Genomic DNA, 25,661 nt, shown 5'->3' with positions numbered 1-25,661 from the left:
AGTTATTATCAAGTGCAGTTCATTTGTTATTATTATTACAGATACAAAAAGAACGCAAATCAATCAAAAATAAGAATTTTTTTTCTAAAATAGTATTGCTGTATTTCAGAGCTTTCTGGATAACTGATTTCTGTATAATAGGTCTCATAGCTGTAATTAAAGGATTGGGTTTAATCATCAAGTAGAATATAGCTAGAGATAGGGTTGTCACATGACTTTGAACTGGGCATCAACACTTTGAAACATTGAGAACATACCTCCCATTTTTCCCCTTTACTGAGGGACAGTCCTTCTTTTGACAGCTCAACCCGCAGTCCCTCATTTGTACTGGAAAGTCCCTATTTTCTCTGCACTGAACAGAAAAAGAAACAAAGTTTCTCACTTAATTGGCTTTTAGCAGAGAGCACAGAACAGCTAACAGGTGCAAATAAGATACTTTGTAACAATTTTGAGACACAAAAAAACAGTTTAGCTGAGGAGAAATATTTTCAAACTTTTATAACCTGCCAAATTTTGTAAATTGAACATAGTAATTAGGGGGTGTGGCCACAGAAAGGGCATGGTCAAAAAAATTTGCTGCGCTACGTGCTAAAAAAAAAATGTCCCTCTTTTTACTTCCAAAAATGTTGGGAGGTATGATTGAGAATAATGGATCCAGCCAGTTGCATCTAAGTGATACAATAACCTTGCCCTGGTGTCATAACTCCACCAACATCATTGTGCCCTCCTCTGATGTCATCATGTCTGTTCCTATGTCACTACCCCCCATGTTATCTGCCCCGCCCCTTTGTGTTTGGGTTTAGCCATCAACAAATATGGCAACCCTACTCTACACCATATCCGGCAATCTCTGTACAGTATCACCTGGCGTGGAATATAAGTCCCCGCTATACATCTCCGCATAGATAAGCAGGCACACAGTCAGTTGAGTCCTTTGTTGGAAAAAGAGGTTAAACTAGCCGCCAAATGCTTAAAAAGAACGCCATAGCAAACACGTTTTCTTGGCACCACCCTCAATGACGCACTACCGGGAGGGACACCGGAAGTTCGTCGCGATAGTGTGAGGGACACCGGAAGTTCGTCGCGCTAGTTTTAGGGACTCTATGGTAGCCTGTGTGGAGATAGTGTTAGAGACAGGACTGTATGGAACTGCTGATAGTCTTCCCACTGACTCCAGGAACGATATGACATCGCTTAACCCGCAGCCAGTAAGCGGGTAAGCAGCGAGTAGTCGCTTAGAATAGCCTGCTTGTTTTATATCGTGCTGCTGCCTTCCCTCGTAGTCTCCCGCACATTATCAGTTTGTTGAGGGATGCTGGGAGTTGTAGTCCGTAATGAATGGGCTCCATTGACACCTGATAAGGGGAGTAGTCTCTACTATTAATATTCATAGCCTTTACTTATTATTGTTGTGTTATTAGGTGCATGTTGTCTGTAAGATGCTCAATACCAACTAGCAGCTACAAATACGTGTCTGAAGCTTAAATATGTGCATGCAGGATCCCCATCAGCCACTTGGGAGGAGGGGAAATCATTTTGCTCAATGGGACATATCAGGCAGGGTTTATTTTTCAACAATAACCAATATGTAGGGATGCACCGAATCCAGGATTCGGCCTTTTTCAGCAGGATTCAGATTCGGCAGAATCCTTCTGCCCGTCCAATCCGAATTTGCATATATAAATCAGGGGCGGGGAGGAAAATCACGTGACAAAACAAGGAATTAAAAAATGTTTTCCCATTCCCACCCCTAATTTGCATATGCAAATCAGGGTTTCGTATTCGGCCGAATCTTTTGCAAAGGATTCGGGGGTTCGGCCGAATCCAAAAAAAGTGGATTCGGTGCATCCCTACCAATAAGTAAGAGAAAACCCAGTTGTAGTCACTTGTAACTGACACACACTGGCTGTCGTATGACTTTGCTTTTCAGTTATTGTTTTGATTAATGTTAATCTATTCCGATTTACTATTATTCAGACTAATCTGCAACTATGCCTCGTGTTTTGCAGCCATAAACAATTCAGAGCACAGCTGAAGAAAGAAAGACGTCAGAAAAAGAGGCAGGCGCTTGCAAAATTAAGAGCGGAAGGTAAATTGTGTGAATACTTTACACTAATGTATGTCAGGACTGTGTATTGTTCACCTCGAGAACTCACACTTGATGTACCTCATATAGTTTTATGTGTAGCACCATGGGTTCTGGAGGAACGTTATTTCGTTTCTACTATGTATTACTGTATATGGCAGAAATGACAATAAAATCCACTGGACACTTGTTGAAAAAAAAAAAAAAATAATGGAAGCTAGTAGAACATTTTACATGGCACTTGCAAAAGGAATAATTATTTTGTTTGGACGCCAACCTATGGTTAATTAATATTTGGCTTTATTAATCCCATCTCTGTGGTGTACTGTATACATATTTAAGTGCAGTAAAAATGTAGTATAGGTAAATATGGTTGGGAAAAAAAGTAATGTCATTGTATGTGTTAAAAGGGGTTGTTCACCTTCAAACAACTGCCGTTTTCAGATAGATCACCAGAAATAACTTTCTATTTTCTATGTGTTACCGTTTTTCTAATATTGAAGGGTAAAGTGTCATATTTCACCTTCTAAAGCAGCTCTGGGAGGAGGGGGGGGTCGCAGACCCTGTAAACTGTTCTAAATTGATACATTTAGTTGATACATTTCTTATTTGTCCCTGCTGAGCAGAATTTCTGGGTTTCATTACAGGCAGCTGAATTAGAATTGATACAATAGTTGCTAATACTCCAGAGATGCTGCTGAAAAATGTATCAACTAAATGTTGCAAAATTGTAACAGTTTAGAGTCTGCACCTGAATTACTGATCTGCCAGACTCAAAACACCAGAGACAGGAACATTCAACTTTAAACTTTGTGGAAAAACACAAATGTAGGAAGTTGAAACAGACTGGAACATAGGCAGTACTTTTGTCTGCAATCACCCTTTATTGGTGCTGAATCATCATGACATGTTTTCGGGAATATATGCCTTTTTCAAGGTATCACTTGAATGTCGTGATTCAGTACCAATAAAGGGTGATTGCAGACTAAAGTACTGCCTATGTTCCAGTCTGATTCAACTTCCTACATTTGGGAATATTAATACATGGTGGATGGTGCGTATATGAAACAGAAGGACAAAGGAATCATCCCACTCTGAAAAACAAGTTTCTTTAATTTTGAAAAAACAGTAAAAAATAAATAATGGAAAGTAATTGAAGAAAGTCTTAATTTCTGGGGAACAATCTGAAAACAACTGAACTGAAAAAGTGTTTGGAAGGTGAACATCCCCTTTAATAAAAGCAAGCAGATAAAGGTATGGGATCCGTTATCCAGAAACCCGTTATCCAGAAAGTGACAGGTGGATCCTATTCCTCTAACTACCTACAGAAGGGGCAGTAACCTAAAGAGAGAAATCTTTTGTATGTGACTTTAGCCTTAATATTTTATTTGCCAAATACAAGGGGAAAGCAAGTCATATTTTTGCAGTCCTTATGTTTAGCTAAGACAGAACCCTTAATAAAACTGTAAATTCTATTTTTAACTTGCAGAGGAGAATAACAAGGATGAACCGTGTTCTGAAGAAGAAGAAGAAGACGATGATGAAATTCAGCTTGAGATTGAAAGGTCAACATTAAACTTCTGAATACTTTCAAAATGTATCAGAGCTTGTATTTATATGCAGAAGCTTGAAGTCAGATGCTTTCCATTTGATCACATGGGTGTCTCACCCTGCGGCCATACACCGTTACATTTTTATTTAGCATTGGTAAAAGCTAGATGCAGGATATACAATGAAAAGCCACATATACAACAACAAAAGATTGCGTGTGATGGGTGCCAGAGAACTAGGGCTCCTGTCACTTCCATATTGATAATCAAAGGACAATCAGCTCTTTATCTCTTGTAAAACATGTTGCAAAGTCTGGACGGTTTCCAGAAGCATATATATATATATATATATATATATATATATATATATATATATATATATATATATATATATATATACTCCACCAGATGAAAGCACTCACGGGTCAGTCATATGAGTACAAATAGCAAAATTTTATTCCAACAACCACATATCATAAAATAAAATTTTGCTATTTGTACTCATATGACTGACCCGTGAGTGCTTTCATCTGGTGGAGTATGAAGATTTTGGTGAGCACCCGGTAATTATTGCATAGAGTGGTGCGTGCCGATAAATGGAGAGATAATAGCACGGTTCTGTGTTTTGCTATTGAAAAACTGAAGGACCCCGTTATATATATATATATATATATATATATATATATATATATATATATATATATATATATATATATATATATATATATATATATATATATATATATATATATATATATATATATATATATATATATATATATATATATATATATATATATATATATATATATGTATGTATGACGGGGTCCTTCAGTTTTTCAATAGCAAAACACAGAACCGTGCTATTATTATGGAAAAGCTTATTGCAAAAGAACTGTATTATAAAATGCAACAATGATATAAAGAAAAGAGAATCTGTAACATTGTTTTAATCTGTAAATGTATTTGCTATTGGAAGGAGTTTTCTCTGCACTCCTATAAAACCAAATAGAAATGTAAAACAATTTATATTTTGTTTGAAAATATCTCTTGATTTGAGATTGGGATTTTTAAAAAAATTTCTCTGGCAGTCCATCCTGACTGCTAATTTTGGGGTTGTTTATGTAAATTTGGTTAAAAATGCAGAAAAGCTTAAAACAACTTTACTTGAATCGCTCAAAAATTCTTAACGCATTATATGCTATACTACAGGCATAGGATCCATTATCCGGAAACCCATTATCCAGAAGGCTCCAAATTACGGAAAGTCTGTCTCCCATAGACTCCATTTTATCCAAATAATACAAATTTTTAAAAATGATTTCCTTTTTCTCTGTAATAATAAAATGGTAGCTTGTACTTGATCCCAACTAAGATATAATTAATCCTTATTGGAAGCAAAACCAGCCAATTTGGGTTTATTTAATGTTTACATGATTTTCTAGTAGATATGAAGATCCAATTTACAGGAAGATCTTGCAAGATCTTGCAAGATCTTTGCAAGACTAAGACTGTGCACATGCTCAGTGTGGTCTGGGCTGCTTAGGGATCGTCATAAACAAAGCTGCTTGAGTTCTGCATGGCTGGGAAGTAAGGCGGGGGCTCCCCCTGCTGTACATAAGTATGATTGTTTCCCTGCTCAGCAGTTAGGGACCGTCTGACAATTCCTATCCACAGCAGTAAATGAAGGGAGAATTTCACTGCATACAGTCAGGTTTCTTATAAAAACGGTACACATTTTTTAATTAAAGTATATTGGAGATAGGTTTCTTTTTCATTAAAGAAAGTAAAAATGGGATGTTATTTTTTTGCCTTTACATGCCCTTTAACCATGGGGGTATGAACTGGGCAGGGGTACTTTCAGCCGAATGTGCCATTTCTTACTAGAACCAGCAACTTCCCTTTATACCTTTTATGTTTCAGTGCAATGCTTTACAGTAAGGTGTTTGGGGGAAGATACCTTTCATTCCCATTAAGCAGAATTGTGCTGATCCAGAAAATCATACAGGGGACAGATGCAGTATTCAATTAAACAATTACACATTATGTCCGATCCAATATACAGCCCTACGTGTACCTACTGATATAGTAGGAAATAGTTGTTACCTTTGCTGAAGCATCACAGTGTTCCTCAGAGCTTTATAGTTAATGCATTCTAGGAAAACTAATGGAAGTGTCCCTAAGGATTACTTAGTAACTCTCCAAAGAAACCTCAGAGCAATCTTAATGCATCGCCAATGGCTGACGCAAATTGTGTAAGGATTTTACATCTGTCAAATAACTACTTTTGTATTAAATTTTGCAAAAAAGCAAAGTACAAAAGTAATAATAAATACCAGGAATACACAATTCCAAGCTGATATCTCTAGAGGTTTCGCATCCATTCAGTGAAGTGCATACATTTCTCTCCCAAAGTGGTACTGCGTAAACAGTACAGTGTTTCACAATACTTTAAAGTATTAAAAAAAAAAAATTGTTGTGCTCACCAAACTGCTAACCGCTTACCAGAAGACAAATAAGGATGAAAAGGCGCCTTTCCCTTTTTTTTTTTTAAATAAAACACTAGCACTTTATTCTGTGGTTAAAGGTTTACAGGATTTGGTTCAGCATTTAGCCTTTTTCAGCAGGAATCCCTCTGCCCAGCTGAACCGAATACTAATTTGCATATGCAAATTAGGGGTGGGGAGGGAAATTGCGTGATTTTTTTGTCACAAAACAAGGAAGTAAAAAATGTTTTCCCCTTCTTACTCCTAATTTGCATATGCAAATTCGGTTCGGTATTCTGCTGAATCTTGCGAAGGATTCGGGGGGTTCGGCTGAATCCAAAATAGTGGATTTGGTGCATCCCTAGTTTACAGTGATTTCAACTATAAACAATTGTTGTGTGTCAATGTGAATTGGGAAAATTACTATGGTATAGTACTACACTATAATTTTTTGGCACTGATGTACAATTTATACTATTTATCTATGTATAATATATAAATATATACACACACATACTAAAGTGATACAAAGGAACCCGTAGAGTCAGCAGCTTGAGTTGATTTATTTCAGTTTCAACTCATTTATTAATTAAATGTGTTATTATATGAAGAATTTGCACCTAATTGTTCTTTAATTGGGTAAGAAATGCAGGATAGAAAAAAAACTTTTTCCCTGTTCCCATGCCATGTTTCACATTCTTTAGCGTAGTTCTCATTGTGTCAGCAGGCAAAGGTTACATGAAGAATGGCTACTTCGAGAGACGAAAGCTCAGGAGGAGTTTATGCTAAAGAAAGAAAAAAAGGAGGCAGCAAAGAGGCGGGAAGAAGTGGAGGTAAGCGGTGGGTTAAGGTAACCTGGAATATGGAACGCTATTGTGTGCCCTGCTAGTCAAATAAAAATGTATACGTGGTGTCCTGGTTTAGAGGGGGCCTTTCATGTATCAGGGTGCAGATTTTTCAAGTGAGTGTATAAGGAGCAAAGACATGAATTTACAGGTTTCTTTACCAGCACATTTGGTTTTCACAAGTTCTTGTGACGTTGCTACTTTAACCAGGTTTTCTTTGATCTCGATGCAGCGCTTGTTACCAGTAAAAACATGGGGAAGCATAAAATAAAGAAGAACCTGTAAACATGCATTCTATAGCATTGACAATCAGGGAACTAGAAATTAGCAAACATTAGTATAATTTGATTTCTGGCAGGTAGGTGGTCAATAACTGCAATGTTTGGGGATGATATTATTTGTACTAGTGAATTAATTGTATTGTAGTGAAACTACATAGATCTTTCTTTCCATCCACTCTTCACTGTCTTTTGCCAAGTAGGTCCTTGGTTACTGTTATCACCAGCTATGCTGTTTGTTGCCAGGACCCATCTCCGTGTACCATAGGCCTGTGAATTCAGCTGAGGAAGTTCGGTTGCAGCCATAGGGAGAAGACAATGTGCGCAGGAAATAGGTTTCATGATTGCAGTTTTGTTATATTCTGAGAGGTCATTGAGGCTATTCTGCAGCATTTAGCATTTGGAGAAACAGAGCTGCTTGAGAAGAGAAAGGGAGGGATAATTGCTTTTTTGGAGAGTTGTGTTATTTTAGGTAAAATGATAGTTTATAGGCAACAACATTCTTTACAACTCACGACCTTCTGACTTATTCCATGAGATGAATCTATTAGGCCACTTAGATGACATTCTGAAAAATAACAATTCTGGATGTGTGTTTTTTTAATCTAATATACTTTAGTCAGAAGATCCTTTGCATTAATACATAAGAGATACATTAAACATTTAGTGCAGGGTAATGGCACTTGGTGCATTTTGCCAATGACCCAATACAAATCCCCATCATTTATTTATACAGATGCACAGGTTTACTCTACTGCTCCCCTTAAAATATTAGCTCTGTGCATCATAGGTTTTATTTATTTGTTCTCCTGCTATTTACATTTAAGATTCATCAGATGTGGCCTGTCTCTTGCTCTTTATTTAGGCTGCTGCCTACAAGTAATGCTCCTCCTCATGAAGCAAGGCACTTGGTACACCTGTGCTATGTCCTTTTAAAGGGGAGAATGGATGCTGCACTACAGCAACTACAATAGCATGTGGAGGGCATAATTGGTTGTCCTTTTAAAAAGATTTATTCACTAAAATAACAACAAATACCATACTGACCTGCCAGGTCAAACCCGTGGGCATCAATGTATGTAGTCCAGTCCAGATATATTCTGCTGGAGAAAAGTATACATCACATATTTTCTTATATGGGAGTGGTCGTATTTCTGACCTTTTGGTGTTTTGCACGTTCCTTTTTATTTTTTCCAGAGACAATTAATAGCCGAGTGGCGTGAAAATGAAGAATTAAAAGAGAAGCAAGAAAATGAGGAACAGAGGAAGAAGCGAGAAAAAGAGGTGACTCCTGATCTAGGAGGGTAGAATCACTGATATCCTGTTTGAGTGCATCAGTTTGTGTACATATGATTTTGCAATAAATGCAGGTTTTTACAAAACCTTACTTGAATAGGGGATAATATGTAACATGCTATTCAATATGGGTTTGGGCCCCTGGAACCTGTCTCTCTCCAATTTGATAATTAGGGATGCACCAAATACACTTTTGGATTCGGCCGAACCCCCAGAATCCTTTGCTAAAGATTCGGCCGAATACTTAACCGAATCTGAATCCTAATTTGCATATGGAAATTAGGGATGGGAAGGGGAAAACATTTTTTATTTCCTTGTTTGTGAAAAAGTCATGTGATTTTCCTCCCTGCAAATTTGCAAATTAGGATTTGGTTCAGGCAGGCAGAAGGATTCGGCCGAATCAGAATCCTGCTGAAAAAGGTCGAATACTGGATTCGGTGTATCCCTACTGATAATAGATTTTACACCTGCATATTAATGTCCCTTATTGGAATGAAGTAATATGTTATTGGTGCGTAAATGCAGATATGCAGGTATGGGATCTGTTATCCGGAAACCCATTATCCAGAAAGCTCTGAATTACAGAAGCGCCGACTCCATTTTATCCAAACAATCCACACTTTTAAAAATGATTTCCTTTTTGTCTGTAATAATAAAACAGTAACTTGTACTTAATCCCAGCTAAAATATAATTAATCCTTATTGGAATTAAAACCAGCTTATTGGGTTTATTTAATGTTGACATGATTTTCTAGTAGACTTAAGGTATGAAGAACCAAATTATGGAAAGAGCCCTTATCCAAAAAAAAACCCACGTCCTGAGCATTCCGGATAACAGGTCCCAAACCTATATTGCCTGCACACATTGAAGCAATGTGTGCAAAAATGGAAAACTGAAGAAAATAAAAAAAACTTACATTGGGTTTCTTTCTCCTTATAAATTAGCTAATTTTAGGCATAAATAGACCTAAAATTATATACAGCATCTTCTTGTTTTGACTTCGGCACCAGTCACTAGTAATTCTGAACGGGGCGACCTTGGTGTATTCACTGCACTTTACAGTTATAAAAGTGTGACATTTTCTTGATCATGCTTCATTAGATAGAATCGGAACTGTTAAATGCAGCATCTCTACAAAGCTTGAGTGCAAGGGCTAAACCAAAATGTAAGATTTTCTGAAGCTGGGTTTCTGCATATATGTTTGTTTTCTATTTCAATTGGACTTTGCCACTTGCACCTATGCAAGAAAAGGTAAAAAACAAAGTTTTTCAACTTTTAATATTTAACAGCTCCCCAGTTGTTCCTGGACGATTCATGTTCATTTTGGCTCCCTCCATCCCCTGATTTAGCTCCACCCCCATAATATTTGGGAGCCAGAAAGTCTCCTGCTCCCCCCATAAGATTTGGGAGCCAGAAAGTCTCCTGCTCTGTGAGACAGAGCAGGAGACTTTCTGGTTCCCAAATATTAAGGGGGTGGAGCTAAATCAGGGGATGGATGGAGCCAAAATGAACATGAATCATCCAGGAACAACTGGGGAGAATGGGGAACTTGCATAAAAAAAACACTGCATACCTGTGGTCTACTGCAAAGTAGAGGAACCAGACAGTTGCTTTCATTGTCTAACTACATATTATGAGATACTGCACAGGTATATTTGTAAATGAACCTCGGACTCTTAAAGGGGCATATACACCTACATTTACTTTTTGTTAAGCAGGATCAAAATAAATAGTCCTTGTGTTGGAAAGAAGGTCATTTTATTTGATACTGTTATCTTGCAATGTACAATATTCATTGTATTCCTTAACAATGTTTTCAGTTACAAGGCTGCTACAGCTCAGCACTGCCCCATTGTATCACCAGGGTGTATCTTTTTATGCAGCATAACAAATAAAATGTACAGATAAGCAATAAAACAAAATGTACAAATAAATGTGCATTAGGATTATGGTCACCACAATATAAAGGCTATGATACACGTTACCTTAGATGTGAAATGGTGAATTTCAGGATTATTTTAAAACGCTGATATCAGATGACCGTACTGTGCAATCGACTGACATTGGTATTGTGTAGCAGCTTTGTAGCCATTAATTCCCAGTGTTGGGACTTTGAATCTGACAGTCACAACAAGGCATTAGATGTTCTTAACCCCTCACAAACAGATACTGTGCACCACATGGAGGTTCTTATTCGCACTATGTTTACACCATTTCTAGGAAGCCGCGCAGAGGTTGCTGGATGAAGCGGAAAGTCAGGTAAGACTTATTGCTGCAGATTTCTGTAGCATCACAAGTAATAATGTATTCTGTTAATCACATTAGTATCAGTATAAGGATTTCATATTTGTATGCAGCTGATTGTGATAAGTCCTGCAGACTACATTGAATTCTGTTGCAGCCTTGCTTCCAGGTTCACTTTGTTGCAGTCAGTTTTAATGTCCATTCTCATGTGCACAGGCCCACCGGACAGACTACATAGTTAAGGAAAACTTTAGTGTAGGTCACTAAAAAGATATTGCATAAAACAGCTCATGTATAAAATCCTGCTTCATGTAAATAAACCATTTTCCTAACAATATACTTTTTAGTAGTATGTGCCATTGGGTAATCATAAATAGAAAATTGTCATTTAAAAAAAAAAATAAGGGCCATCTCCTGGGATCGTACTATTAACTGTGCACACAAACATACCAAACAAACCATACTTGTTAGGTCACATGAGCCAATTAACAGACAGAGTTCTGTCTTTTGCTTTAACACTGTTGCTTAAGTATTCATTTTGGGGGTATAGTTTTCCTTTAAGTTGGGTTGAAAAAAAGAGCGAAGTCAAGTTCAACTCCTCCATATGTAACACACACACTCCTCTGCACTCAACCCATTATCAATATATTCAAGACATTGATACATGTTGTGCCTTAACCTACTAATAGAGAGAGAGAGAGACCTATAAATGCACTCCCATATATAACCAATATTTATACTAATTGTAGATTATAGAAGCACAGTAGCCTTTTTTTATATTCTGCTTGTTCAAGAAATCATCCAAGTCACTCTTAAAGTCATTAATAGAATCCGCCATCACAACATCACCCAGCAGTGTATTCCACAAACTCACCTATACTGCTTCAAAATCAACCGGAACCACTGAAGTGACAACAAACATAGCTAGATGGGGACATTTTTGCATGACCTACAATGGACATCAGCCACCGCATGTGCTGTATATTTAAAACTTCCTACTGCATTTGCTTTTGCATTTTATCTCCTTTACTTTTGATAGCCGACCACTTGACTTTGTTGTTTTTTTTTTTTTTTTAACAGCTTGAAAATGGAGATACCTGGCATAACCCGGAGGCACCAGAAGGATATGGCACAGAAAAGGACCGAGCCAACTGCCCTTTCTATCTCAAAACTGGCGCTTGCAGATTTGGGGAAAGGTAATGAGCAAGCCATGTAACAGTTGAAGCAGATAATTGGTAGAAAGCTTCACTTTTTAGGTGCTGGGTTTCTGTTAAATTTTATGGTCATTGTAAAGTATTAGAGTATTAAAGGGGACCCGTCACCCAAAAAAATTATTCAAAATCCTATTTTATCACATTAGTCAAGCAAAATTAACCTTAATTACACTATATAAATTATTTGAATCTTGTTTCCATCAGTCTGGGAATTCATAATTATAGCAAGCAGGCAGGAGCCATTTTGTGGACACTGTTATTAAGGCAAGCCTTGTATCATCTCAGAATCTTGTTTGTGCACCAGAATGGCGGACCGGATGTCCATCCCCATGTCCTGGCTACACAATTAAATGGTTAACAGAACGGGGGAATGTGGGGAGAGCAGTGACATCTAGGAAGTGCTGAATGGAAAGTGAATGTAATTGTCTGCCCCGCCTCTATGCCTTAATCATAGAGGAGGGGCAGACAATATTTGATTGACAGCTGAGATTTTTAAATGAGCTTACAACAGCTATGAATGCTTTAATAAAAAATAGAAATTGGATTTCATGTTTAATTTGAAAAGGACTTTTATTATAAAGATTTTTGTGTCTGGGTGACAGGTCAAAGGAGTCCTGTGTTTCACTATCAGTTCCTTTAACATTTACACTTTTTGTTGCTTATTGTCCTTATGTGTCTAAAGCATTGCATGCATTGGAATATTCACAATTTATATTATTGTATATCTGAATATATATATCTGTGTACTGTCTGCCTACACCACAGGTGTTCCCGTAAGCACAACTACCCGTCTTCCAGCCAAACTCTCCTCATCCGCAGTATGTTTGTTACATTTGGCATGGAACAGTGTAGGAGGGATGATTACGACACAGATGCCAGTCTGGAATATGGCGACGAGGAAATTTACCAACATTTCCTCGAGTTTTACGCTGACGTAGTGCCTGAATTTAAGAGTGTGGGCAAAGTTGTCCAGTTTAAGGTAAACTTTAAGGATGAATTTTCTTTTTTTCTCTATTTAGTCCAAAAAGAATTTGCTACTTCATAAAATTCTTTATACTAGTTATTGTATATTCTGCAGATTCCACCATTTTATTACCCACCAACGACTTAGATGAAGATATTCTTATACAGACTGATTCTACACGGAATATTGCGGGGTAGGGCCTGCAGTAAATAGATAAGAATCTCAGACTAGATATAGCCGTGTTCAGTTGCAGTGTACTGGGCATTGTATTCCCCAGTAGTTCAAATATTAAAAGCTTGGCTTCAACTAGACAGAGAACATAGATATTGCTTTTTGGCTCTGAGCAGGCTACAAAAATACTGCCCCAGCCTGGCTCCAATTCTGGCTGAATCAGAACCAGGGGTCATTGGACTTATATAGCTCTTATTCACAGTATAGATTGGCCCACTTTGCAGTTTTACATTAAAGGGGAAGTAAAGTCTAAAACAGAATAAGGCTAGAAATGCTGTATGCTGTCAGACTTTCTCCTTCCTTCCAAACCTTCAAGCGCTCCTTAAAGAGGCCTATTCGATGTACCTTAATTAATCATTGCTGTATCAAAAATGACAAAGTGTTTATATAATCCTAATGTCTCAATTGTACCCTAACCTTTTAGTTTGTAAACCCTATTGTACTCTGTAATCCTTGTCTGTTATCCACCATTTATTCTGTTTGCTATAACTGCAGTAAAGCACTGCGTATCTTGACAGCGCTATATAAATAAATGATGATGATGATTTTGTATACTAAATATAAACATGAACTTACTGCACCACAAACCGAATCAAACAAATGATTTATGTGTTCAAAGTTGGCCACAGGGGGTCACCATCTTGTAACTTTGTTAAACATCTTTGCAAGACCAAGACTGTGCACATGCTCAGTGTAGTCTGGGCTGCTTTGGGATCATCATAAATTATCAAACCCGCACAAGTCAAATATCTGCCAAAAGCCGATACAGCAAGACTGATTAATAATCACAATATACAGACTGCATTGGGTCTAACGTGGATTTTATAGTTTTTGTATTGTTTAATACAAACTTTCTCCAACTCTCCAGAACCAGTGGCTGCAGCAAAATAATCCTCCAAATAGAATCCCAGTTTATCTGTTTAAATCTGGCTCCATGATCTTTTTCCCTGCAGCTGGAGTTGGAAACAGTAAAGGGGATGTAAAGGCAAACATAAAATACAATCCAAATCTCTACACATTCACTGACTGCTCTACAGGAAAACAAACAAAGCTGCTTGAGTTCTGCATGGCTGGGAAGTAAGGCGGGGGCTCCCCCTGCTGTACATAAGTATGATTGTTTCCCTGCTCAGCAGTTAGGGACCGTCTGACAATTCCTATCCACAGCAGTAAATGAAGGTAGAATTTCACTGCATACAGTCAGGTTTCTTATAAAAACGGTACACGTTTTTTAATTAAAGTATATTGGACATAGGTTTCTTTTTCATTAAAGACAGTAAAAATTGGATTTTATTTTTTTGCCTTTACATGCCCTTAAAGGAGCAAATCAACGAGCCGTGTTCCATCACAGTAGGGCCACTGTTGAGTGCTGGAGAACCCTAATAAACTGTCTGTTCTTGTTAGTTCTCCGTAACTAGGCAACAGACATGCTTGGTCTGATGGGCTTCTACTTACATGCTACATCCCTCCCAAAGTCTCACTAGTGTAGCTCTGCCCCACCCCCCTCTGCTAGGATTTTAAATGCTGATACCTTATCTGAATGATATGCAGATTTCTCATCTCATTCTTCCCTGATAAAAACAAATTCATATTTGTTGTCATTGTTTTGGTTCATTTTATGTGCATATAAATTTATTTCTAAAATTGGCTTGGTTATGTTTTACTTTGCAATAGAGCTCAGATGTAAAACCATCAGTTTTCTTTTTCTTATACAGGTTAGCTGCAACTTTGAGCTGCACTTAAGAGGAAATGTATATGTTCAATATCAGACGTAAGTCCCTTTCATTTGCCTGATTATGATTCGTAGATGATGTTTTTTTTTCTTTTTTAGTCTTTAATGATTTTTTTCAATCTATCTAGTGTTTTAGAGCTGATGAGGCTGGTGCATAAGTGTCAGATGTAGGGACATTACTGCGGAGCTGCAAATATTGCGCAGGGTGATTTGTCTGTGACAGTTATGTCCACCTTTGTGACCAAAGGCCTTATATTCAAAACGAGATGGGGATGGGGAAACATATTAAACATTTGCTGCACTTGCATGTAAATATATATGTGTGTGTGTATACAGGTATTGGACCTGTTATCCAGAATCCTTGGGACCTGGTGTTTTCTGGATATCATCTTTCTGTAATTTGGATCTTCAGTCTACTAGAAAATCATCTAAACATGAAATAAACCCAATAGGCTGGTTTTGCCTCCAATAAGGATTAATTATAACTTAGTTGGGGTCAAGTACAAGTTACTGTTTTATTAGTACAGAGAAAAGGGAACATTGATTCCTTTTCTTACCCTTTCACCTTGTGCTTTGCACTTTTTCTCTCTCATCTTCCACTCCATTTGGTTTTCCTTGGAAATAACTTGGGGGAGGGGAAGATTCTGCCTGGGCTGTTTCTTTTTCTAATTGATGGATTTTATTGATCCCACACCCCTATCTCTGCAGCAACCCTACTTGTGCAAGTTAATATGATTCTGGTATCTTCTGTAACCATTAAGGCTTGGATGGAGATCGGTGAAGTTGGAATCTCATGGCACCGTTCCATATCCTGTGGCTCAATTATTTGCTTATAAGGGTGTGCTTTGTATCTTAGTTCAAGCTTAGGCTTACATGCAAGCTTGAATTGTAGAGCATGCTTATAGTTAAAAAATTATGTCCCATTAATCATAGTCTTCTGTTTTATTCCAAAGGGAAGAAGAGTGTTTGAAGGCCTTTACTCAGTTTAATGGAAGATGGTATGCTTCTCGGCAGCTTCAGTGTGAATTCTCTCCTGTAACAAGATGGAAAACTGCCATATGTGGTAAGTCAAAAATTATACAGCTACGGGACACTTCTTTTGGGACCTGGGGTTTTCCGGATAAGGGGTCTTTCCGTAATTTATATCTCAATACCTTAAGTTTAGCTTAAAAAAAAAAATAATTTAAAAGGGGTTGTTCACCTTTGAGTAAACTTTTAGTATGATGTAGGGAGTGATATTCCAAGTTAGTTTGCAAATGGTTTTAATTTTTTAATATCTAGCTTTTTATTCAGCAGCTCTCCAGTTTGCCATTTCAGCAATCTGGTTACTAGGGTCCAAATTACCCTAGCAACTATGCATTGATTTGAATAAGAGACTGTGATATGAATAGGAGAGGCCTGAATATGAAACACTTATAAAATCAAAATCTAAAAATGTATTCATCTAGAAATGTGTGTGTTTTTCAGGTTTATTTGAAAGGCAAAAATGTCCCAGAGGCAAGCACTGCAATTTCTTACATGTGTATAAAAACCCAAACAATGAATTTTGGGAGGCCAATAGAGACATTCACATCTCACCAGACAGATCTACAGTATCTGAGAGAAAGGAGCGATCAAGCCGGCATGCAGATCATGGACACCATCGAAGGTATCACAGCCCTAGTCCAGATTACTCCTATAATAGAAATGGAGATTCCAAGAGGAAGAAGAGCAGCCACCATGACAAAAACAAAAAGAAACACCGCTCTCGTAGATCGAGAAGCCAAGAAAAGAAAACACGTAGCGGCGGTGGCAAGAAAAAACACAAGCACAAAAGCAGAGCTTCCTCCAGGTCCAGAAGCCGAGGCAGGAAACGATCAAAAAGCAAGGAGAGAAGTAAGAGCAACAGTTCTTCCAGGTCAAGAAGCCAAGGCAGGAAACGCTCAAGAAGTCCGGAAATAAGCAAGAACCAAACAACTTCCAGATCAAGAAGCCGTGGCAGGAAACGGTCAAGAAGTCCGGAAATGAGCAAGAGCCAAACAACTTCCAGATCAAGAAGCCGTGGCAGGAAACGGTCAAGAAGTCCGGAAAGGCAAAGGAGCAAGAGCAGAGATCCTTCCAGTTCTAGAAGCCAAGGAAGAAGGCGGTCAAAAAGTCAAAGTCCAACAATACCCAAATAGTTGTTGTTTGATAAGGTATGTGCCAAGTATGTAAACACAATGTACATTTCTAGATCATGATTTAAGTACTGGATATCCTCATCATCATCATTATTATTATTATTAACATGTATTTATATAGACAGATAAAGGGGTAGGAGATCCTGAAAGACACAAAAAAATAGTAGGGATGCAACAATGGAATGCATCTTTGAATGCAAATAAAGCTTTAAAGGGCATGTAAAGGCAAAGAAAATAAAATAAGGGCCGCCCACTGGGATCCTAGTATTCACAGTGCACACAAACAAACCATACATGTTAGGTCACATGAGCCAGTTAACAAACCGAGTTCTGTCTTTTGGTTCAACACTTCTCCCTGTTACAGTTAGAGCTGTAGTATTTCTGGTCAGGTGATCTCTGAGGCAGCACACAGACCATCTTTAACGAAAAAGAAATCTATATCCAATATAATGTAATTAAAAAATGTTTTGTTTTTATAAGAAACCTGACTGTATACAGTGATATTCATTTACTGCTGTGGATAGGAATTGTCAGACGGTCCCTAACTGCTGAGCAGGGAAACAATCATACTTATGAACAGCAGGGGGAGCCCCCGCCTTCCCAGCCATGCAGAACTCAAGCAGCTTTGTTTGTTTCCCTGTAGAGCAGTCGGCGACTGTGTAGAGATTTGTTGGATTTTATTTTTGCCTTTACATCCCCTTTACTGTTTCCAACTCCAGCTGAAGGGACAAAGATCATGGAGCCAGATTTAAACAGATAAACTGGGATTCTATTTGGAGGATTATTTTTCTGCAGCCACTGGTTCTGCAGAGTTGGAGAAAGTTTGTATTAAGCAATACAAAAACTATAAAATCCACATTAGATTACATGACAACACAGGACCCAGTGCAGTCTGCACATTCTGATTATTACTCAGTCTTGTTGTATCAGTTTCTGGCAGATATTATTTGACATGTGCTGTTTTGGTAATTTATGACGATCCCTAAGCAGCCCAGACCACACTGAGCATGTGCACAGTCTTAGTCTTGCAAAGATGTTTAACAAAGTTACAAGATGGTGACCCCCTGTAGCCAACTTTGAAATCATAAATTATTTGTTTGATTAGGCTTGTGGTGCAGTAAGTTCATGTTTATATTTAGTATACAAAATACAGCATTTCTAGCCTTATTCTATTTTAGACTTTACATGCCCTTTAAAGGGGTTGTTCACCTTTGAGTTAACTTTTAGTATGATGTAGAGAGTGATATTCTGAGACAATTTGCAATTGGTTTTCATTTTTATTATGTGTTTTGAGTTATTTAGCTTTTTATTCAGCAGCTCTCCATTTCAGCAATCTGGTTACTAGGGTCCAAATTACCCTAGCTACCATGCATTGATTTGAATAAGAGAATGGAATGTGAATAGGAGAGGCCTGAATAATGAAAAGCAACAATAACAATACATTTGTAGTCTTACCTTAGCTTTGTTTTAAGATGGGGTCAGTGACCCCCATTTGAAAGCTGAAAAGAGTCAGAAGAAGGCAAATAATCTAAAAACTATTAGAAATAAATAATGAAGACCAATGGAAAAGTTGCTTAGATTGGCCATTCTATAACATACTAAAAGTGAACTGAAAGGTGAACCACCCCTTTCTAAATCTTTTGGGAAGGATTTGATATTTGGCCAAATCCAGTTTCTTTGTTTTTCTTCTTTTTTATAAATTGTTTTTTATTCAGCAGCTCTGCCGTTTGGAATCCCTGATTTCCTAGATGGGCAGCACTTAGCTCTGTTTAATAGATACCCATGGGCAAAAGCAATTCTACACATGATGCTATTAACCCCTCAGACACAGCCATTTGAAGGTTTTCACCACCACCATCCCCTATACTCACCTCTTGTAATTGGCACCTCCAGGCACAAGCAGTTCAGACTACGTGTTTGCTTTGAATTTTCTCCTGTGACAGTTGGTGAGTCTGCAGTGATAAATATTTGTATTTTCAGATTCTCTCGGAATATTCTGATGGTCCCTGCTGCCATATGGTCTCCAAGTCAGGCTTGTTGGAAAGAAACCTGCACCAGTGATCCAGACTCAAATGACAGCATGAGTTATGGTTGTGCACTGCTGCCGACGCATAATGAATCAACCCGAGTGCAAATCTTTGTTACATATGTGACCTTTTGTATATTTATATGAATAGGAATTTGTAAATACTTTTAAATAAAATGTTTCGAAAGATCCATCTCTTCTCTATTTACCATTTTTGTTACGATGAATTAAGTTTAATTTTTTAGATTCTGGATGAATTTGGGGTCTTGCAATAGGGGGCGGTGAATTGGAGGGAAATGGTCATTATGCACATTCATTTTTTTATGGCCGTTTAGGCAAATTAATTCCCTTGTTCCCACATAACAATTTTGGAAACCCAAGTGCTATTCCAAAACGAATAGCAGTCTGGATGAACTATACACATCTGGGGTTGCCAAATCACAGCACTTTGTATCAAAACATAAAACATCAGCTTGGGGAGCATCACCCTACAGGGCAACAATGAGTCTGAATAGACGAGTGTATTTTATATTAAAATGATGGTTTCCAACCTGCACCATTTTGGGCAACACGCACTTTCTCCTTGGCACTGCTGACCCTAAATCGCTCCTTCCCTGGATCTGAACCAATTGTCTATGTACTTTCCAGGCCCCAAACCAGGAGGTAGAGTCCTATGCGGAACCAATTTCTGCGTCCCGAACCGCAGCCCACATATTCACCCACTTTGATCCACTACCCAACACGGACCCACAACTGCCATATCCCCGACCCGCAACCCGCCAACCTCCATCAAACAGGAAGTGATGTTGCTCCAAACTGGAAGTGGCGCCATTAAAAGTGGGCGGGACAGAAACAACTTTAGTAAAACTTTAAAAGGAGTAAAGTACAGACAATATTACATAAGAAGAAATTTAGATGAGACCCGCAAACCTGACCAGCGACCCGCAGACCCACGGGTATAACCGCACCTGAAAATCCTCCCCTCATTCCACAGGGTGCTCGTTGTTTTTTTTTTCCGGTTAACCCGCTGGCACCCGACCTGCTGCAGGACTCTACCAGGATCCAAGGATTTAAAGAGGCTTTCCAAATCCCAAATCGGCAATTTTTTAGAGACTTACCGATCCACCCCTTCATAAATAAAATATTTCATCAAGGCCATACATCCCATCTAATGACGATGTATTTTGAGCAACAGTCTGTTAGCAGACAACTCTACCCTGATCCAACCCTATCTGACCAAATGGGAGATGGACCTCCAACGACACATACCCTCCTCATTGTGGCAAATAGTGTGGGGTAAGGTCAGAATGACTTTTATCAGCACCACTGTAACTGAGAGGGTAAAAGCTGATCTATAGATGGTATTGCTCCACTCCCACCTCTCTAAACTAACAGGAGGCCCCTCCTCTCTGCTTTGGTGGATTCGGAGAGGTGCCACATGTGGTGGACATGTAAGGTGGTTGCTGAATTTTGCGAGATGGATGGTCAGCTATTTGCAAACAGAATAAACCCTATCACAGAATCTCTGACCTATCTATTAGCTAAGTCCATTAGCCGTCCCCAGACAATAACAAGTTGGCTACTCACATACTCATGGTTGCAAAGACACTCCGAGCGGCTAACTGGAATAGGGCCTCCCTCCCTACTCAACATATGCTTAAGATAAGTTAAAATGAAGAGGACCAGATCAATGGAGGCCATTATGTCACACCTGCATGACCACGGACTTCTGTGGCCCCCCCTGGGTGGAGCTCGGTAGAGAGAAAAGCACTTATTGAACTTCCTAATTAAGGAACTGGAAGTCCTACTACCTGCCCCTCCCCACATTTCCCTGTTTGCCTGAGCCCTCCACAGTTCAGAACTAATGCAAAAGTCACCCTTCCTAAAATATAATCAAGCAGTCACAACTGACCGGTGAAGAGCAGCAGACATGAGACTGAGCAGGATATTGCTTTAAATATACCGTGGAGGCTTGTGATTTTGTGTAGTACTGGGTTTCTGGATAAGAGATGATTTGGATCTGGGAGGCACTTGTGAGTGTTAAAACTCTTGCACCTGTGCCAATGAGCCTAAGCTCCTTTGCCTATTACTTATACAGGCCTCAAATTTGCCACATCTTCAAGGTGTAACCAATTAAAAAAATGTCCCGGTGCTAATAAAAAGTAAAAATACAAGTTTTTAGTCACAGTAGTAAAAAATACAAACGTACTGACCCCCTTTGATCCACCTTACGCATTTCGTACCCTCTGTTACTTAAAGGGTATGTAAAGTCTAAAATAGAATAAGGCTAGAAATGCTGTATTTTGTATACAAAAAATAAACATGAACTTACTGCACCACAAGCCTAATCAAACAAATAATTTATGCTTTCAAAGTTGGCTACAGGGGGTCACCATCTTGTAACTTTGTTAAACATCTTTGAAAGACTAAGACTGTGCACATGCTCAGTGTGGTCTGGGCTGCTTAGGGATCGTCATAAACAAAGCTGCTTGAGTTCTGCATGGCTGGGAAGTAAGGCGGGGGCTCCCCCTGCTGTTCATAAGTATGATTGTTTCCCTGCTCAGCAGTTAGGGACCATCTGACAATTCCTATCCACAGCAGTAAATGAAGGGAGAATTTCACTGCATACAGTCAGGTTTCTTATAAAAACAGTACACATTTTTTAATTAACGTATATTGGAGATAGGTTTCTTTTTCATTAAAGAAAGTAAAAATTGTTTTTTATTTTTTTTCCTTTACATGCCCTTGCTAGAAGGTGAACAACCCCTTTAACTTTCTAGTGGACCCCCTGGGATTGGTTTTTTGGTATTTACACGCAACACATCTCTGTTAGGTTCAGATAAAAGGGATTCGATACTGCTTTGCATTGTGGGACACTGGCTCTGATCCTGCGGGTAGAGTCTCTGCCATAAAGTGACTGCCATAAAGTAAATAAAAGTTATCAAGGTAAAGGTGTTCATAAAGCTGTAAATCAAACCACACGTGGTGGCTGCTTCTTCAAACAAAAGGCAGGCTGTACAGACATTGGCTGGAATAGAAACTGACATTTATTACAAATGACAATTGACATGGAACACACAGACATTACTGACACCGGCTGTTGTCGCCACAGTTACAGGGAAGCTTAGTCCAGCAAAGCACACACAGATGGAAAATGAAAGATCTATAAAAGTAAAAGTGTTACACACACACACGACTAGTCTGTACTCGCTAAAGGTTTTCAAGTTGAGTTCCTGCTGATCGATTGTGAATATTGTGCATTTTCAGCATCAGACTTAGGAAACTCTTTTTTTTATTGTATGGGTTCTTGACAATGGTTCTATACTTAACTCCTCTATATATACACCTTCATGCCTTCAATGTTTATGGCCATTATGTGCCGCGATGAACGGTCACAGAACGCGGCTACTGTGGCTTTTAATATAATATCGATTTATCTCTTTCCGAGGAAATGGAAGATAATTTCACAAGACTGTAGCGGGAAGGGTTCATGCCCAGATCTGAATGAACCAACACTAGAAAAGAGCAGGAAGAAACAGACTTGGGGAGTCTCATGTATCAAAATTCGAATTTGCACATTTTTAGGGGGTATCTACTAAAACTCATCTCGTTTTTTTTTTTAATTAAAAAAAAGTTGACCTAACTCCCATCCACGAATTGAACTCATTTATCAAAAACTCAGCCCAAAAAGTCGGTGCAAGTAAAGTCTCGATAAAATCGCTTGACGATCGAAACATATGAGTTTTTTGACTTTGACGCCTGAATCATACGATCTTTTCAAGTTTTTGTCCGAAAACCATGACTTTTTTAGATTATCTTCAAATTGCAAAAGGGACTCTGCCATTGATTTCTACGTGACCTCAACAGGTTTTAGCTGGAGTATTTTCAGATTCGGATTTTTCTCTTGAAAAATAGAGGTTTTTTTTCCTCGAAAAATTTGAGTTTTCCTCTTTAAAAACTCCACCAGAAAAATCAAGGTTTAATAAATTGGCTATCTGAAAACTTACCAAACTCAAAAATGCTTATTTATCAAACAAATAAAATATAAAAAAAACTTAATTTGAAAATTTGAAATTCGTATTCTACTCATCATTTTCAATGGGACTGCCATCAAAAATGTAAAACTAAAATGAAACTTTATTGTGCTTGGATAATTCCCATTGACTTCTACATGAACCAGCTGAATTTTGACATTCGAGTTTATTGTGCTTAATGAATCTCTAAATTCTAGTTTTTGGAAGCTCTCATTCGAATTTTATTGGCGCAAATAAATTTGGTGAAAGAGGTAAAAATTCAAATTCGAGCATTGATAAATCAGCCCCTCGGTGTGCTCATGGCTTGTACTAGGCGCAGAGGAAAAATACTAGGAGCTGGAGGGCTGTGAATGTATATGGTTCAAAGGTTTACAGTAAAGTCAACAAAATCATAAATATGACCATTAATTTTGTGCATAAAGAGTAAATGAAAGTGATGATTTTTTGAGATACCCCAGATTTTCGAAGCTGGAATCCTAGTTTGAGTTAGTTGGCTGAAGATAGTATGAACTCTTTTACTTTTGTTCAAACAGTTCAACATATGACATATAAGAAATAGCTCTGAACATTTATCTGGGATATCCTGGGGAACTGCTATAGCCAGCACCCCTCCTCCATGTATTCCAGTGCACAACTAACATCCTTAAAAGGACCCGTAACATATATATATTTTTTAAACACAAAGATAAATTAAACTTTTAAATCGTGAAGTCTTTATTAAGAAATAACTTACCGAAACTCCGCTTGCACTCCTCTTCAGAAAAGGCGACAGGGCGACGATCCATCATGCGGCGCTCGATTTCTCCTCCCTGGCTATCTCCTATAAGGAAGGCAGGGAGGAGAAATCGAGCGTCGCACGATGGATCGCCTTTACTGAAGCGCAAGCAGAGTTTCGGTAAGGTATTTTTTAGCGATTTAAAAGTTCAATTTGTCTTTTTTTTTTTTTTAGTTCTATACTAACGAATTAAAAAAAAAAATTGCTGGTCCTTTAAGGTATGGCAGCTGGGTAAACTGCCAGCTGCATTGAATGAAGGTTAATGTTAAACAAGGCAGCTTTCCAACAACGATTGGAAGACACAAGTAGATACACTGCTTTGTATGCAAGGATCGTTAGATCTTTAAAACAAAGTGATTGGTAGCCGACTGGCTTTGGAAAACCAGTGAATGCAACAAGTTGCCTGGGATTAGCCATAGTGAAGCATTGTAAGTGCTAAAGCCACAATGGGCAGCCAGGTGGTCCTAATAACCCTTGTTTGAGTTGGTAATCTCGAACCTATGGTATTTGGAGACTAGATAACATGGATAACACAATAAATAAAGACGAGTCAACTTTGTTTTTTAACTGCACATCCAAAGGTTCCAGTTGTGGTATTATATTGTCTCCCCAAACATTGCTGCACTGTGGGGCCCTACTATGTCTGCCCCCCCCAAGCAGTCACTTGGACTATTCCGACTAAAGTCAGCTCTGCCTTTAATTCTCATTTCTAAACCGGTTGTATGTTGTATGTTTTACTTGTTAAAGCTTTGTGCAAGTGACCTGTTTTCCTTATTAACTGCACAGGTACTATCCTCGGTATCTCAAGTCACAACATTAATTGTCTCAACTTTTGTGCTTTGAAAAAGTTGCAACAAAATGTTGTCATGTATGAAAAAGGACGGGGGGATTTTCACTGTGAGAAAATGACACAAATTTGACGTGTGTGAGCTACATAACACAAGGGTGTCCTACCTGGCCATACACTAGTAGATATAATCCTTTGGTCACCAAATGATGTTTTCTCAGTTTGGCCACCCACTTGCCCCATGGATGGTCCAATAAGCTGCTGACTTGGTCTGAAAGGGCCACGTCGGCATCTTTTATTGGTCAGCTTAAGATCTATTCGTTGCTGCTCATTTCCAACATACAGTAACCTAGAAAATACAATTAAACCTCAGCTTTATATTTATGGTTTTTCATGTTCCCTACACGTGCACCATCCTGAGAACCCAAATTTCGTTTGATTTGTTCCTAAAATTAAACTTTGGTTCAATTTAGTTAAAGGAAAACTATACCCCCAAAATGAATACTTAAGCAAGAGATAGTTTATATCAAATTGAATGACATATTAAAGAATCTTACCAAACTGGAATATATATTTACATAAATATTCCCCTTTTACATCTCTTGCCTTGAACCACCATTTCGTGACTCTATCTGTGCTGCCTCAGAGATCACCTGACCAGAAATACTACAACACTAACTGTAACAGGAAGAAGTGAGGAAGCAAAAGGCAGAACTGTGTCTGTTAATTGGCTCATGTGACCTTACATGTGGTTTGTATGTGTGCACAGTGAATCTTACGATCTCAGGGGGCGGCCCTTATTTTTTAAAATGGCAATTTTCTATTTATGATTACCCAATGGCACATACTACTAGAAAAGTATATTATTATGATAATGGTTCATTTACATGAAGCAGGGTTTTACACATGAGCTGTTTTACTCAGTATCTTTTAATAGAGACCTACATTGTTTGGGG

At 38.3% G+C, this 25,661-nt stretch overlaps 1 protein-coding gene across 1 annotated transcript; it reads left to right on the top strand.

The window, feature by feature from the left end:
- The first annotated feature begins 1,069 nt into the window (after positions 1 to 1,069).
- On the top strand, positions 1,070 to 19,302 carry LOC108707924 (U2 small nuclear ribonucleoprotein auxiliary factor 35 kDa subunit-related protein 2). The gene is made up of 12 exons (XM_018246036.2): positions 1,070 to 1,216; positions 2,010 to 2,089; positions 3,576 to 3,651; positions 6,850 to 6,955; positions 8,443 to 8,529; positions 10,763 to 10,801; positions 11,867 to 11,982; positions 12,766 to 12,979; positions 14,908 to 14,963; positions 15,878 to 15,987; positions 16,392 to 17,098; positions 19,064 to 19,302. Exons 1-11 carry the CDS (start codon positions 1,104 to 1,106, stop codon positions 17,081 to 17,083), a joined length of 1,689 nt encoding a protein of 562 aa, XP_018101525.1. The 5' UTR covers positions 1,070 to 1,103; the 3' UTR covers positions 17,084 to 17,098; positions 19,064 to 19,302.
- Positions 19,303 to 25,661: the final 6,359 nt, after the last annotated feature.

This window comes from Xenopus laevis, chromosome 2L (genome assembly GCF_017654675.1).
Source record: "Xenopus laevis strain J_2021 chromosome 2L, Xenopus_laevis_v10.1, whole genome shotgun sequence".
In the NCBI taxonomy this organism is placed as follows: Eukaryota; Metazoa; Chordata; class Amphibia; order Anura; family Pipidae; genus Xenopus; species Xenopus laevis.
The sequence above is the reverse complement of the archived record's forward strand: the minus strand, read 5'-3'. Positions and strand labels throughout refer to the sequence as shown.

What these genes read in the sequence shown, in the direction of transcription:
- LOC108707924 (XM_018246036.2), top strand. Translation starts at nt 1,104, where the DNA reads ATGGTAGCCTGTGTGGAGATAGTGTTAGAGACAGGACTGTATGGAACT. An exon ending in GGAAGAAGCGAGAAAAAGAG is followed by an intron (nt 8,530 to 10,762) that starts GTGACTCCTGAT and finishes CACCATTTCTAG; the next exon opens with GAAGCCGCGCAGAGGTTGCT. An exon ending in GCAAAGTTGTCCAGTTTAAG is followed by an intron (nt 12,980 to 14,907) that starts GTAAACTTTAAG and finishes TTTCTTATACAG; the next exon opens with GTTAGCTGCAACTTTGAGCT.